This window comes from Cryptotermes secundus, unplaced genomic scaffold (assembly GCF_002891405.2).
Source record: "Cryptotermes secundus unplaced genomic scaffold, Csec_1.0 scaffold859, whole genome shotgun sequence".
In the NCBI taxonomy this organism is placed as follows: Eukaryota; Metazoa; Arthropoda; class Insecta; order Blattodea; family Kalotermitidae; genus Cryptotermes; species Cryptotermes secundus.
In genome coordinates, this window is record NW_019723915.1 from 1,507,880 (window position 1) to 1,524,823 (window position 16,944).

The window sequence follows — 16,944 nt, forward strand, 5'->3', positions numbered from 1 at the left end:
TTCTTTCACGAGAGCGAGAGAATCTTCTAGTGTTGCTCCTTTCTCCTGTAAGCATTTGATTCCCCCCGTCAAGGAATTGAAATTTGCCTGTATGAAAACCAGCTGTCCTTCCATTTTGCTGCACGAGAACTGTTTCTGAGCAGCTTCAGTTGCCCTCGCATCCTCCTCCTTCCTTATATATACGTACATTGTCTTTCACTGCCTAAAATTGATAGCAATAGTAAATTGCAGCATCAATCCACGTTCCCCACCTTGTAATGACGGGTTCCCGGGGCAATGGAACACCAGGAGCCATGGAGTTAAAATGCATTTTACGAGCTGGAGCCTTGACGAAAATCTTTTTCGTCCTCGACACTAGAGCATCCACCTAAGGAAATCTTGATCTCACTTCCTCCGTCACTCTATGCAGTGCATGTGCTAGGCAAGTAACATGCAACATTTTCGTATAAAACGACTTCATTGACTTGCTTGCTTTTAAAATATGGGGCCGCATCGGTCACAAAAAGAAAGACGACGTCGTGTCGTATACCCTCTGGCCACAGTACAAACATCGACCTGTCGAAGAGTTTACAAATTGTGGGATGATTAACGGATTCTAGCAGAAACACTTCACCTGGTCCGCCAATTTCCAAGGTTCCAATGATGACGTTTGCCATATAGCGAGCCCCCTGTCGCAGGTCTCATCAATAGAAACGAAAATCTTCTTCCCATGAACTTTATTCCTAATCATTTCCAGTATATTGCTATAGAACTTGGAAAGGTAGTTTTTACTGAGGGTGGATTCATCCGGGATAGAACGACCACAATTCACTGCCCTTACCTGGACTCGAACTTTGACCCCTCTGTCGTTCAGTCCTTATGCAGTCGCTGTACCAAATACGCTGTCCCAGCTCCCCATCAGGTCATTTGTTTTTCTTTTCGTTTGACCAAACCCTCCCAGCCTCACTATGGCCCTTGGGTCGACTCAGCCTCTAACAGAAATGAGTACCAGGAATCTTCCTGGAAGTAAAGGGCTGCCGGCGCGTTAGGCTGACAACCTTACCGTCATCTGTGAGCCGATTGTCTAGAAAATGTGGGAGCCTTGATATCTCACAACTCTATGGCCTTCTCAGCCTATTGCAAGGATAGCTTCACCTTTACCGGTAATGAACTCTTGGGTTTATTCATTTTCTAACGGAAAACTATTTCCTTCAGTGTACGGGCAGATGGTGAAACATTCATCTTGCATCCGATCCGCACGAGTGCCTCCCTCCCCTGACGTCATTCTCGACTCTTAGGAAGAACAGTTTTCCAACGATAGCACGCAAGCAGAGCAAGTCATATTTTCAGAATCTGAGTATGGTTTACAAACAGCTACTCTTAGCTACAAATCGTAACAAATAGCTATAATCTGGATATTTCAACAAGGAAAACAAAGAGTTATGGTTTCGCGTGGTGAGTGACCTGTTAGATAAAAGTTGCTGCGGCATGTGTGACTATGAGAGCGATCCTAACAGAAGCTGTCTCTAGATTTCAGGTAACTCTGCTCCTTCTGTTGGCCCTAACAGCGTGCTAGTGAGGTACAGAAGAACTTCTTCCCAGATCCTCTGGAAACCAATGTTAACAGAGCAACACTGTCAGATATAAATAGTTTTGAAACAATAAGCCTATTGTAGCATAATATGGAATACTTCTTTATGATGGCATGTCAGTGTGCGTGTTTGTATGTGACTCCTAAAGATGTTGCATGAACTAAAGGATTTTTATGAAACTTGGTATGGACGGGAATAATTGCTGTGTAACCCACCTTCGCACTGTCTAATTTCCTGTCACCAGTTGCACCAACATTACGGCTGTGCGAGTTTCTGAGGTGGAAAGGACGCTCATGTAGCTGTATTAGTTACATTACTTACTTACTCATGGAGCTGAGCCCTTCTTGAGGAGCCGCCAGTTCTGCAGCTACTCAAGAATTTCCCAGCCTTAAATGGAACCCGAAGATTCATCACCGTGTTCACAAGAGCCCTCCACTGGTCCCTATCCTGAGCCAGATCAATCCAATCGATACCCTCCCATGCTATCTCTCTAAGATCCATTCTAATATTGTCCACCCACCTACGCCTTGGTCTTCCCTGTGGTCTCTTTCCTTTTGGCTTTCCAACCAATATCCTATATGCATTCCTCCTCTCCCCCATTCGTGCTACATGACCTGCCCACTTCATCCTCCTTGACTTGATCATTCTAATTATACTTGGAGAACAGTACAAGTTATGAAGCTCCTCATTATGCAGTTTTCTCCAACCTCCTGTCCCTTCATCTCTCTTCGGTCCAATTATTCTCCTCAACACCCTGTTCTCAAACACTCTCAGTCTATGTTCCTCCCTTAATGTCAGAGACCAAGTTTGACACCCATACAAGACCACAGGCAAAATTATAGTTTTGTATATTCTAATTTTTATGTTTTGGACACGCCTTCAATATTCAGGCTCTTATTAACTTATTATTTTGTAGGACGTAAAGTGAAGATGTTCAGTGGCGTGGAACCTGTGCTTAGGTACGTGTTTGGTAACTGTAATCAATTAAATGTTACAACTGTGAATTTGAAATTTTTATGTAGTTCGGTCAGAAATGTTACCATAGCATGTTTTATGTGTTATAAATTACAAGTATGATGACGGAAAGGTTATATCAGGCAAGTTTCAGTTAGTGGACATTATCACCAGAAACAGGTAAATCAGTTTTGATTCATATTAGCCTCTCGATATATTCATGCATGAGATGAAAGGAAAGTGAGTATTATAGCCCTTTCCAAAAGCTATATTTCAAATAATGAAGTTACAATCTGAATTCCCTCATTGATCAAAATCCAGCGGTCCCTTTGGGCGGCCATAACATGCGAAAATACTTCTGCTTAGTGCTAAACGCCTACAAAACATTTAGAGTCTTTTTTTCGTTGTCACAGAACAAAGCTTAGCTTTGGGATCGCCACTTGCGATACTGTGCCGAGTAATGGCCAGTCGTGAGCTTAACCAAGGGAGTTGCAAGCCCCCCTGTGTGGCCATTGTGAATCATTGGGCTTGAAAATAATTTCGAAGAATAGAACAGTGGTAATGACCGGTGTTAAAAGTGGGAACAAGATTTTGCAGCTTGCTATACGTGTACGTTCCGCAGGAGTGACGTCACAAAACGCAAAGTTTATGCACATACGAGTAGCTGTGTAAGATAAGTTGCAGCATCCCCTTATGTTAGTGTGCTTTAGCACTCAGTTGGTTACTGAATTCTTTATTTAAGTGGCCACTCCTTTCTTTTAATTATTCTCTTGGTTGTAGTTGGTTATTCAGTTGATAAGTTCTGTCTTCTGGTAAATCATGTTCCGGAACATCGGTTCAATTCCAACAGCATACACGACGTTGTGCCGGTCTCGGTAGCCGAGCGGTCTAAGGCATGTACTGTCTTCGCTCGCTCGGAAGCCGGGATCGTGGGTTCGAATCCCACTCAGGGCATGGATGTTTGATGTGTTTGTATTGATCTGTGTTTAGGTATGAGCCTTGCTACCCTTCCAAGGAGTCCTACCATCTGTAAAATGATCAACAAGCTGAGAAATCAGCCCTATACTCCAAAGTGGGAACGAGAGAAAAAAACACGACATTATTTCCCAGGGAGCTGTTCGTAACGACCGCTGTGAGAACCTCAAATCCTACACGTTTACTTAGTTACGTTGCTGTAAAAATTATTATTTCAACTATTATGTTTCTGGATATTATCCATCGTCTTAGTTCCATTTAAAATACGACGTTTCGGAGATTAGATTCTGTTTCCGTCTTCACAGGGAACCTCTCACTTGAGCTAAATCGATAGGATTAGTCACCATCTCCGGAGACCTGTACCAACACAAGATACGATATGCAAACCGAGCGCAGCACAACCCATCTGCTGTAGTTAAGACAATGTTCACACGTATGGGGCTAGCAGCAGAGAACCATCATGTGTTTTAAATAAAAGCAGGACGCTGGGTAATGTCCAGAAATACACTAGTTGTATTAATACACCATCGTCACAAATTTTAGATCTCATTATTTAGTTGTTACTGTGCTACATTGTTGATCTGTCCTTCATATCGTTGAAGTTGTTAAAGACTGGTACAGGGAGAACATTAAGCGCATACATAACTGAAATGCTGGACAAGTGTAACGAAATTTATTGAAGATGATTTGAGTGTGGTTATCAGATTTTAAGTCCCTTTCTTCGTTAAAAGAGAGTTTTGTGAATGTGTTCAACGTTGCTTTCCTATCATGATCTGGCTTGCTGTTCGCTGCTCAAAACTAGTTGCATAAAATGAATACATAATAGGGAGATCCTCCACGTGCGTTACTCCGCACAATTCATCTTCCAAGACAGTTGACAGATATGGATTAAATTTGTTGCTGAGTGTCTGCATTACAAAAGCTGTCGAAATTTTTCACTTTTGTCAATATCGGAACAGTGTACTCCTCCCATACACGAAGTCCAGCCTAACTGCATACATTTTCTCGTAATCCCTCGCAGCATAATTATCATACATCCTAAAATTTAAATCTCGTAAAAGTCCATAATTCTTGTTTTGCATGCCTATGTTTTTCGGTGCTATGAATATTAACGACATAAATACAATAAATCGCTTAAGCATCTATGCGTATATGCCAACAGTAGAATTTATGACTCTGTAGAGTACAGTACCTCTGTTGCTGATTAGCTTTTCGGAATATCTACAGTGATTCAGAATTATAAACAGCGGATTTGGATACAAACTCAACGTCTGCCTGTTTGCATCATTCCAAATTAGCTTCTTTATTAAACTAATCGTCATTAAATTAAGTTATTGACCGAGATAACACACTCCGGGACAGAAGACAGACACGTGGTTTCTCTCTTCTTCAGTCAATATTAGTACTGGAACACCTAGCCCCTTATACAGAGGCTACGGCGTGACGGGCGTGGGGATATCTTTTCACGGGAGTGGAATGGCTTGAACATGAAGTTGACATCTCACCTACAACTGCTGCATAATGCTTTGCATCTGTATTTCCGTGACCTGGTACCTAGACACAAGAAACGCGGGAGCTTCAATAGAAAAGTTTCAGTCGTGTTTTGTTACATCGAGTATGCAAACCACAGACCGGTGCATGCGTCCACCCCACCCAGGACAGTAGCTGCACGCCTACATCCACAAGAGATACCAACCCGTCATGGCTTTATCAGGCGCCACGATATACAGTGACATCAATTATACCCTGAAATCACCAGGGAAACGTTCAACCAGTCTGTTTATCGATACTCGATACCTGCCACACATAGACAATATATCGACCACATGCCAGTATTGTATTCTACCCCTTTTTTGTTCGAAGCATTGTAGTTCACTTGACTCCTATCTTTAGGGTCGTAGAGGTGGCATATAACAGAATATTAACGCGTATGGGAGGTTAAACAAAAGCGACATTGTTTCGCAGTTGGATGAATGGGATATTGCCATGTGAAAAATAAGCAATCTTCAAGATTGACCCTCGATTGTCTCACTCGTTCCCTCTATGTTTACAGCTTTTGTGATTGATATGTGACGTAAAATTGATTCCGTTTTTAACAGCTGTGAAGTAGTGTTTCTCAAAATTGTTTCTATTTGGCGGTATGCTCAATTACTGTCACATATTAGTGACTAGATGCGGGGTTTGTATTCATTGAATGCTTATAAATCGTAACTACAGATAATTATAACGATCTCACCTATTGACGCACTGTACAATTAACTACACTACACGTTAATTCTTCTCAGTTTCTCCTCACTAGCCGTTGCTATGTTATGGCTCAGCTTCCGTGTTCAATAGCTCCTGCTCTCGCTGGCTGACGACTCCCTCGCACCTATCCCTTGAGAGCAATTCTCACTTCTCGAGAGACTTAAGAGACAGAGTCAGAGTTACTTTACGACTAACGGTTTATCGCAAATCAACTCGTCTTGGTGCAAAACCCTTGAGTCTCACGACCAGAAATTCTTTCTTGCAACTGAACACTAGCGGTCATAGTTCTTAAGTAACATCCTCTTTGACGAGAATACTGACTGAATAAGAACTCCTGTTGGTTCTCATATAGGCTGGGCACGGACCGCCCACAAAACTCCGCTTCTAACAATTCTGTACTGTGTAGTCACGTGCGTTTAGTTTGCCGTTGCGTAGCAGGGGATTACTTCTCTTGTTAAACTATACCATTGTCATATGACATTATGTCATTTCCACCGATGCGGCCTTTGCAGAACCAAAAAGAGACGCAGAGCAACACACAAGAGAGAATACAACCGACCATCTCAAACACACAAGCGCATCGAGGGTGCTGTTAGCAACATAAGCAACAACAGAAGAGATTAGTTTCCTTGCCTAACATTTCAACACCTGATGATAACCATATTTATTGAACATGTAGAGATGGACATCTAAACTTTTAAACTTAATAACTTTTAATAAATTAATAAATAATATCATAGTGTTGCACGTGGGACTGTAAAAATCTAATCTACACTAATTGTACAGACTTGTTGAAAGGAAAGGTTCCTGACTGCGTTGTATGTTATTTATGTGTGTATCTTATGCCGCTACAGTGCGTTGTAGTTCTGATACATTTACACAGATGGCAGCTGTATGTTCACAACTGTACCGGAAGAAGGATGATGATATAGTGAATGAAGGAGGTAAAGGATGAAGATACGAAGGACATTTTTTCCCCGCTGAATTTCGCCAGGCTTTGCGACTGCGCACTAAGGATAAAATTTAACTGAAAGAGACACTTGAATCCTAAATCTTATGAGAACTCACTACTACTTGCCACAGAAGATTTGTTTTTATGGCTGCAGAATAATGAACGAAAGTATGTTGGTTGGGGTCATGCAGTAGAGACCACAGTGAGCTTCTTGCCCATAATATTTCTTTCTTATTTTCTTATCCTATGCCAGTGAGCAAAATGAATGATATTGCAGCCAGCCAAGAATTGGTTTCATCCTCTCAGCAAGTAACGAGATCGCGGCTAGAGAGTGCAACCCCTAAACAACATGGAAGGAAGTCTGTGACACAAGACCGGACATTGAGATTGAGTGTGTGGCACTCCTTCGTTTTCGGGAGGGCGAGTGTTCAAATCTTGACCCATAGTCTGGGTATCCTGATCCCAGTTCTCAGTGGGTTTGTTCAGTCCCTGTTGGATAATAACTTAAATAGACACAACCGCTTCCTTCCAGATCCTCGCTCAATTTACTGGTCACCTATCGCACTCATTCGTCATTATATAGTCCGAGCGACTGGCAGCGCCTTTAAATACATCATCAATAAATAAATAATCCAAGACACAACAGAATTGATCAGTCGACAAACTCCTCGTACAAATCTGCTGCTATTGCAGATAAAAGTCGATTTTTCAACCCGCCCGCCAACTTTCCTCCACCATTTTGAGTCAGAAATCAATTGAAACAACTACCTAATATAGTCATCCATTTTGAACCGGAAGTGAAGTGAGTTTTAAGGGAGGAACGTAGACATAGGGTGTTGAGAATATTTGGACCGAAGAGAGATGAAGTGACAGGAGGTTGGAGAAAACTTCATAATGAGGAGCTTCATAACGTGTATTCTTCTCCAAGTATAATTAGAATTATCAAATGCAGGAAGATGAAGTGGCTAGAGCATGTAGCACGAATGCATATAGGATATTGGTGGGAAAGCCAGAAGGAAAGAGAACTCTGGGAAGATCAAGGCGTAGGATCTTAGAGATATAGAATGGGATGGTATGGATTGAATTGATCTGACTCAGGATTGAGAGAGTGGAGGGCTTTTGTGAACACGGTTATGAACCTTCGGGTTCCGTAAAATGCTATGAAATTCTTGAGTTGCTGCACAATTGGCGGCTTCTCAAGAAGGGCTCAGCTCCATAAGTGAGTGAGTGAAATGAGTTAGTTAGGCTACATATTACTCCACCATTGTTGAACCGGAAGTGAAGTAAGTTAGCTAGACACGATGTTTGGCCCGAAAGGTAGGTGAGTTACCTGGTCAACAGTATAATTCAAGCATGATAAGACTAGAATAGAAATTTGTGATAATCAGTTCAGATATTAACAATAATAAGTTTTGTTGCAAAACTGCTAATGTCCACTTTCAGACAGTCAAAATATTCGAATCTTTTCCCTCGGATACGTGGCGTGTCTAAAACGCTTCAAATAAAATCCACAGAGCTACATATGTGCATATACATACATACATACATACACACATACACACATATTGTTAACAATATTTTTAATTTCACCCTTTTCTTATCTTTTTTCTTTAACATTGAGTAGTTTTTATTTGATCATCATGTCAAACGAAGGTTCCTTCTGACTAATACGAGTCCAAATTGATTCATCCAGTAACGTCTAGTAGTAGCTGAAGTTTCATCGAAATTCATTCATTATCGTGGGAGTTGCTGCATACGGATTCTGACAAACATACAGACTGAAGGAACAGATCTCTTTTACCAGAGCTAATCGACGTTACAGATACTACACAACATATGCTTAAAATTGTATTGCATATCAATTTATTTAACGTCACTTAATCAGCAGTGCAAGTTATAGACTTGTAATTACGTAATATCAATATCTGCCCTTTCACGGTCAGGCGTTCCCTTTCAGCTTACACTTCCGAGAATTGTTCATGTTAATCAGCATATGTCAGTTCACATGGCGGCATTTGTTTCTCTGTGTGATGTTTCGCATTGACTACCGCGCAAACATATCTGTCGATATTCGAATTCCAGGAGCTTCTCCTCCGCGTTGTTCGGTACAAATGGATAAATTTAAAAAGAAAGTTGTAGCTGGCCAGTACAGTGATGTAGAAAAGTAATCTGGTATCGTAAGAGGGACATCGAACTAACAGTTTAAAATGTAACCGGAAGATGTCAGCTCCTCTGCTGTAACATGTCATGTTCTGTAACGTCAGGCGTACATCGGACAAGCGTTCTTCTTTTCTTATTCTTAATCTTATTCTTCACTCATTATGCTAAGGAATCTTGGTACGTTTCTAACTGATATCCCGAAATCTTCTTTCGGCGTCAAAATAATCTTCTTTCATAGGGTTTGCATTTGGTTACTGATTTCATAATTCTGTTGTGCTCCATGCGTCGTAATTAAGCAGATTGTTGTAACAGTAACTCTGCAGGTACGTATGTGTGTATGTATATTTGTTAGTATCTGTGACTTGACTTGGAGGGACAACTCCAACTCGGTCCAAGCAGTGCGACCACCATCAGATTCAATGTGCACTCCATATTCGGGAAATTTCGATACGAATCTCTGTCGGAACACCGGTTATTCTAAGTTATCTCGTATTTTTCCTCAGTCCCTACTTGCAAATACTGGGGCAGGACCTTTGTTAGGCTACTACTGCTTCCTGTCACAACCTTTCGAACACATTCTTCACCAATCATAATATGATTCGACGCTATATAATCTGAGATATCGACAGCATATTGAAGTAAATAAAGGAAGCACATAGCCCTGCATGTGCTTACTGTTGCTCTTTCTGCGTCACAATTTCATTTCATTTAGTTGAGTTGTAACCTCTTCGATCCAACTACTGTTCCAAACTGTACAATACCGAAAGTGTTAACCGAGGATGTCATACCTAATTTAAAGGTACTCTGTTGGGATTTGTCTGGACTGCCCGATGATGCCAGTGCACTGACCGAGCCTCGATCGAGGTACTGTGGGCACATACACAGGCGTTGTGAAGTCCCGCTTGTTTTGTGTGAATCCTGCCATGTTACTCCATTGTTTCTGGTTGCGATGTGCAAAGCACAAACACATGACACATAACGCCCTTAGCAGTCTGCCAACCACAGACAGAGTTTGTAGTCTCGCTCTAACATAGTTGTATTTATGCAAGATTTCATGTTACGGAGTCTCTATTCTTTATTCTCATTTAGTGCATGTTTTCTGAACATAGTATGACTCTTATAAAATAGTAGAAAGTTTTCTCTGTTTCTTCCTTCCCTTCAGTCTCCTTTTTCCGTCTATATTTTTAATTTGTTGTTTTCATATCTCTTTTTATTTCTTTTTTCTTTCTCTTTATTCTCCTCTCTTCCTGTTTATTTGTCTTTTTTCATTAAGATCTTCATTTTTTTAATCCGCTTCCATTCTCTGTCTTACTTTGATTTTTTTCAGCTCTCTTCATCTGTGTCTTTTCTTTTATCTTAGGTAACACCTCTCTCTCTCTCTGTCTTTCTCCTAGTTTTCTTATGCACCTACTCTGATCTCTCTCTTCTCCCCTTTCGCTCTTCGTTTAATTGAAGTGAGACGTAACCACTTTCTTGCAAAACTATATTAACGAACCTTGCAGAAGTCTGGGTTCTGATTTTCTCTGCCCCAGAGACAGCACGTGGGTCTCCTGGATCATATAGTTCCATTTTGCACGAAGGTCAGATTCTTTACTCGATGTTTTGGAGCTCCGTATTCGATATTTCACAAAAACATGTGTTGTGGTTGGTTCTTTGCCTCTTCTTTATTCCACCCTCAATGACGATTCCTTTTTATACTTTTCCTCTCCCGAAATAAAAAACATCTTCCGTGTGAAACTCTGACAGAGCTGCACTTCCTCCGAGAGACAAAGTGATGAGAGTCGAAACAGTCATATTCTGAAGAGAGCTGTAATTTAAGCATTGCCGCTTGTGTTTGTGAGAAGAGAGTCTGGCCGGGCATGAGGTTGAGCCTCCAGCTACCACTAGAGTCCTTTGTCTGCATCACTTTCAGCCGTTTACCCGGCTGATTCTGTCTGGACATATCTGCAATATATAGCAGCTCGACCAGTCGTCTCAAATGTATTTTGCAACGGGCTGCTGAGAAGTCCAAAAACACAGCGCAACAGAGTATCAGATATTGCAGTGTAAAATTCTACAGACCTGTAGGTGAACCATCTGAAGCACACAGAGTATCTAAATTGTGAAAGAAGCTCGATTGCTACCCCCAGAAAGCATACCGCATCTCCATTACAAAGATTACTTTGTTATGTTTAAGGAAAGGATCCTTGTTTACTGTGATAACGTAACGAAATGCAAGGTAATTCATTTCGGAAATCTGCGGCGAAACAACCAAGACAGACACGGCTGAAAGGAACATATCAACAGGTAGAAAATCGCTCCAGATTTGTTTGGGTAATAGGTGCCATTGTGTACTTGCAGGTTTCGCCTGTAGAGGGCAATCGTAACGAAACATGGCGACGGCAGGGGATACATAAATACGCTCACTGGGAAAAATGACGAATTATTGGTTGTACAAGAAGTTGCTTTGCATTCTCTTTGCTGTAAACAAAGTGCACAAGAAATGACAGACCGCAGAGACGTGGGGTAGTGAAGGAAACCCTAACTCACAAACAATCTCTTGTGGGACAGATCCTTTACGAAGAAACGTGTTTCTTCAAGGGAATTTAAATTTTAAGCTCTGCATCCGTGGGCATGAATGGATTCACTTCTTGCTTCGATCCACATGTTACATAGAACCTTTAAGTCATAACATACACTCGTACGTAAGCTATAAATAGAAAAAAAACATGTTTTTTCAAAATACTTATGTTAATACTTCACTTATTTCTTGAGCCTTCATGTTCATCTGTTGTAGACACAAAATTTTATTCAGAAGGTAATTGCATTCCAGATATATTGCTCACAGGAAATATTTTCCCTTCAGTTCTATTAAGTACAAGTATATAATATAAATGTTGTAGATCCTAATGAGATGTACGATTTATGTTATGGGCCAGCTTTTTGTACGGTCAGTGGTTTTACGATAAAATTAATGACTCCTATTTAAGCTTCATTTAAAGCCATGGGTATATTGGACTCATACGATTAAAAAAAATTAATATGAAATTTTTCACTGTAGAATCCAACCCTTCCCTGTTTCAACTACTAAGTTCATCAATCAGAGTTCTTCTTGAGTAGCTAACTGGAAATTAATTACTGTGTTCACAAGAACCCGACACTGGTCCATGTCTTCAGACAGGTAAACCCAGTTCGCATCTTCACACCCTAATTACTTAAGAACCATTTTAATATCGTGACATGTAAATCCATTACTAGGCACGTTCCAACGTGCAAAATGGAAGCTGTTTCTCAGTGGCCGAATGTTATAGCTCGTTACTAGACAACGGTTAGCACGTCAATGAATTCGCTGGATAGGAATCACGTGACGTGTGTTTTCTGTGAGGCGTATCCATGCTGCTTCTACGTAAGTGAGCAGAATTCCGAAGCTGGAGGAATATAGAAGAGTACAAGAAGTCAGCCGATGAAGATTTAATGTGTGAGTTGAAGATTTTATATTTGCTACAGTGAAGTGGTATTGGGAGAATTTTATGTTCCTGTGTTATAAATCCGTTGCGAGGAAACGGATGGTGAAGACCAGTGGAAATAGACTGAGTGGAGTGATTGTAAATTGTGTGACATAGCAATAGTCTCATCATTATTTGTAGTTACGATCTGTAGGTTAATAAGATCTAAAAGTTTGTGACGATGATACATTGATACAAATATTATGTTTATGGACATTATCCATCGTCTTGTCTATATCTAAAACCCGCCATGTTTGTTTTTCAAAACACAACGTTTCGGAGACTGCATTCTGTCTCCATCTTCAGGTAAAACCTACTCAGTTGGGTTCAATAGATAGAGCTAGTCCATATCGTCCGGAGAAACGCCCAATAAACTTGTTCATTCAGTCTCCTTATTTTTTGCTGATTAACAAGTCTTGAACCGGGTCAAAGCTTATGTACTTGGTGCAGCCAGCCATCAATGAGACTGATTGCAGTGGGGCTTAACCCGAAACCGACGTTTGATGATCTACCTCTCTTCATCTTCTAACTCTCTTACAGACTCATGGAAGTCTGTTTCCTTTTTTCTTGCTGGAAGTCGCAATGCAAGCTTGTACGAAGAGAAAACTGAGCCAAGTAACGGAAAGACGCCCGCTAGGGGGTGGGGGAGTCACAAGGGGTTGAAGGCCGAGTTCCAATGCTCTTCTCTGTAACAACACAACACCCTCTGCTACAAAATGAACGCATAGCTGTAAGATTATTTCCGACTCTCTTCTCATCTGCGTATTTCGTAACCCAGGTAGCTTCCGATAGTATTTGGTATGGGGGGATTACATCGGTTGAATTTTTGTAAGGTGTGGGGAAGTAAGAAATATGTATAAACTCAGGTGCACTTGTAAGTTGATGTGACAACTAATTTTAATATAAAATATGTTTTAGCAAAATGAACACTATGAAATTCTTGGTCACTGATTCTCAGTTGATGTTTGGGAGACCTAAACATAGACGAGATAATAATGTTATAATTGAGCATAGACAAGTTATGTGTGTGTTTGTGTGAACTGGACACCCTAATAAATCTTAATATGCCATAAAGATAGAGAAATCCATGACTGTATTACCAACTATACACTTTACAAGAAAGACCAGTACCAGGGAGCCAATCAAGTCGTTTAATTACTTTTTCTGTTAATTTAGCTCTTTATTTAATTAATTAGTCAGGGGCCGCGGCATAGCTCAAGCGGTTAGTCGCTGGCTTCCCACCGCGGCGGCCCGGGTTCGATCCCGGGTCCGGTCAAGTGGGTATTTGTTGTGGACAAAGTGGCGCTGGGGCAGGTTTTCTCCGTGTACTTCAGTTTCTCCTGCCAATCTTCATTCCAGCAATTGCTTCACAGTCACCCTCACCTATCATCTGGGGCTGGTACAATAGGCCAGAAGTGGCCGCAGTACAAGTGACTTAGTCCCACCCCACTAACAATAAAAAAATAATTAGTCAGGGAGTCAATTAATTTGTCTGTGTTTGTACGCGTACTAGGAGTGAGTCACTTGTGTCTCAAATGGGCCAGTGTATGAACCCCTGATTTTGGGAATATTTGTAAGTAGCAGACGACGTCGGAGTACCAAGTGGAATGTGTGTGCGGTTTCGATGGGAACGCCAGAAGGAAGGAGACCACTAGGACGACCTAGACATAGATGGGAGGATAATATTAAGTGGGCGTTAGAGAAACAGCGTGGGATGCAATGGGCTGGATTCATCTAGCTGAGGATAAGGGCCAATGGACGACTCATGTGAACAGTGATGAACCTCCAGGTTCAGCAAATTATTGTGAAATTCTTGAGTAGCTGAGCGACTGGTGGCTTCTCAATTCCATGGAGTTGCTTCACATTTTCTTCATTTTTCAGTGGCCGTATGGTGGGAACATGTAGGCCTGTTTGGGGGAATCGTGCGCAGGAAAGGTACTAAATGGTGAAACTGCGCATGTACTTAACTGAGCATCACGCCATGAGCACGTATGGGACAATGGAGGTATAGCTCCATGCATTCTTAATCTGTGCACAAGTTGGAGGTGATCGGTCGGCGTCTCTCCCCGGCTGCTTTACCCTTTGGGAAAGACCCGTCGCTCTCCATTGGATAGGAAAATAGATTGGCTCCAGAGAGTCGGTCTGGACTCCGTTGAGGAAAGTGAAATCACTGCCCATATCGATTTCACAAGAACGTGTCGTGTCAATCAAGTGTACAGTAGTAATGTATAGCCCTTTCTTGTCTCTCTATATACACGTAGATTGAAATTTTAAGGGTAGAAAAGCATCACGATGCCTTCCCATAACTTCTTGCTCTATACTTACAGTCCTTTTCCGACTTTGAAGACACGAAATATGCTTCATCAGTCGGATAGGTGGGCGTTATATGTTCAAACATCTGTACTCACCCAGACAGAAAGCACGGGCGGAGAGTGTGTAGAAGCAGGCAAGATTTTCCTTGCGTCTCCCCAATCAATTCCCCGTCTACCTGCCCACCTACCAATGCCAAGTCCCTGTACACCGCAAGAGAAATTGCCCTCCAGGTTTGGCAGACCCGCACTACTCCCGCGCCCTCTCTCGTTACGAAAAGCCAACCCCTCTCCTCTCGACGTCCATTCAACAGAGAAATTCAAAAAGTAGAACACGAAATAGGATAAAAAGGAAAAGAGAAATCTTGGAATAAGATTAGAAATTGTACTGTAGCTACACAGTGTGGGTGCCAAGGCCATAGTATGCTGCGCATTGAACTCCCGTAACAAGCTTTCCTTACCGAGTGAAATGAGAAGCAACTTTCTCAGTAATGGAACGACTTACTTCTTTCTTTTGTCTTTTAATTTATGTTATGCTATTTTAAGATATGAAATGAATTGAGATGGTTTAGTATAGCGTCCTTCTGCAGGCTCTTGTGATCACAGTGATGGATTCTGATTAAACCGAATACAAAATCAACGTTAACCCACCAAGTTAAGTAACTAGCTCCAGTGAGCAAAAGCTTTCTTGAGAAGCTAATGGTCTCATACCTAGTCGCGAAATTTCTAACATTTTATGGAACCTTGTTTACAGGAGTACGCAATTGATCCTTATCCTAAGTCTTGTTAATTCTGTAAACATCCTCGTATCTTATTTCCTTTTTAATAATATCCTCCCATCTACATCTAGGTCTTCATCTACAGATATTCCAACTAAAATTATCTATATGAATATCTCTCCCCCAAGCGTATTAGCTTCCCCAATTTTATCCTGATTTATCTGATCACGCCGATAATATTTGGTGAAAAGTACAAATCATGAACCTCATAGCGACTTACAAAGATATTCGTTTTCCAAGTTGACATCTTGTTGAACGATAAATCAGTGACCAAACACATACAGACCATCTGTAACAAGAAATGTATGACAAGTGAGGCCGGAACTCGGTACCAAGCGCACCATCTCCGTGACATGATGATGATGATGATGATGAAGATGAATTTCTCATATTCCATAACAACCCCCCATCTTTGATCAGTCCAATAAATACACTTTCTGGAAGAACATTCTGTACCAGAGAGTGAACAGCTTATTCAGCTGCATAGTTAATTAGTGGAGTATTTCGTCGGTAAAGTGAGAGCATAGAGACTAGAGGTCCGGGATTTGAGTCTTGACAGGGGCATGGATTCGTCTCATCATCACACTGTATCCAAACCTATTACAGCACTCATGAAGTTCTGAACTAAATGGGCAAAGCAGAAAGAGGCCGGAGCGCGGAACTCACCCCCCATTTCTGAGATAAAAACAGCTGGAGCGCTTCTTCCCGTCTTGCGTAACTGAGATAATTCTATCGATAGGAGGAAATGCAAATGGCGTTGATTGATTTAAATTGCTCACCCCAAAGTCAGAATAGTGTTTTTGTTCCGAATTCCTAATTCGCGTGGTTAAATGCAAAAATATATTTGTGACCTAGCAGCCGAAGTACTGGGGAACTTTGGTAAGAAGCTCTCGTCACCCCACCCAGTAACCTTACAGCAACAGATCTGTTAATGGAAACGAACAGAGAAAGCGATGAGGGTGTTTGGTTGCGTGTTTGAAGCAGACAGACTTCCTCCCACGTCAGTTGATGCATTACAGACTTATCCATAAAGTGTTATTCAGTTTCATATAATTACGCCTGTAGACATTAAAAATAATTATGTTTTGTTTTTACAGCGACTGCAGAGTGGTGAGAGACCCTCAGACTTTGAAGTCCAAAGGTTATGGGTTCGTGTCCTTCGTCAAAAAAGCGGTAAGTTGGCAACTGTTGTCACTATTACGTCTATTGCGTTCCTATCGTGTTTTTCGTTCGTTGAATAGTTTTGAAAGTCACTATCATGTTCTTATAAACAATCAACTAACTGAGCCCTTCTTGAGAAACTAACAGTTCCTTATCCGCTTAAAAAGATTCCAGAAATTTGTGGAAACAGAAAGCTCATTACCGTGTTCACAAGAGCCAGTCACTAGTTCCTGTTGTCAGTCAGATGGATCTAGTCCAAACCCCATTCTAGTCCTCAGTGATGCATTTTAATATTATCCTACAATCCGTGTGCTACCAGAACCCTATACGCACTACTCTCCCATGCGTGCT

At 41.3% G+C, this 16,944-nt stretch overlaps 1 protein-coding gene across 6 annotated transcripts in view; it reads left to right on the top strand.

Moving 5' to 3' along the window:
* LOC111862160 (nucleolysin TIA-1) overlaps nt 1-16,944 on the top strand; it is an 872,186-nt gene that overhangs the window by 662,722 nt on the left and 192,520 nt on the right. For all 6 annotated transcript variants that reach the window (XM_023847344.2, XM_023847339.2, XM_023847340.2 and 3 more), the window contains one exon: nt 16,530-16,605. In XM_023847344.2, the coding sequence (XP_023703112.1) occupies nt 16,530-16,605 (76 nt within the window). The remainder of the gene's footprint in view (nt 1-16,529; nt 16,606-16,944) is intronic.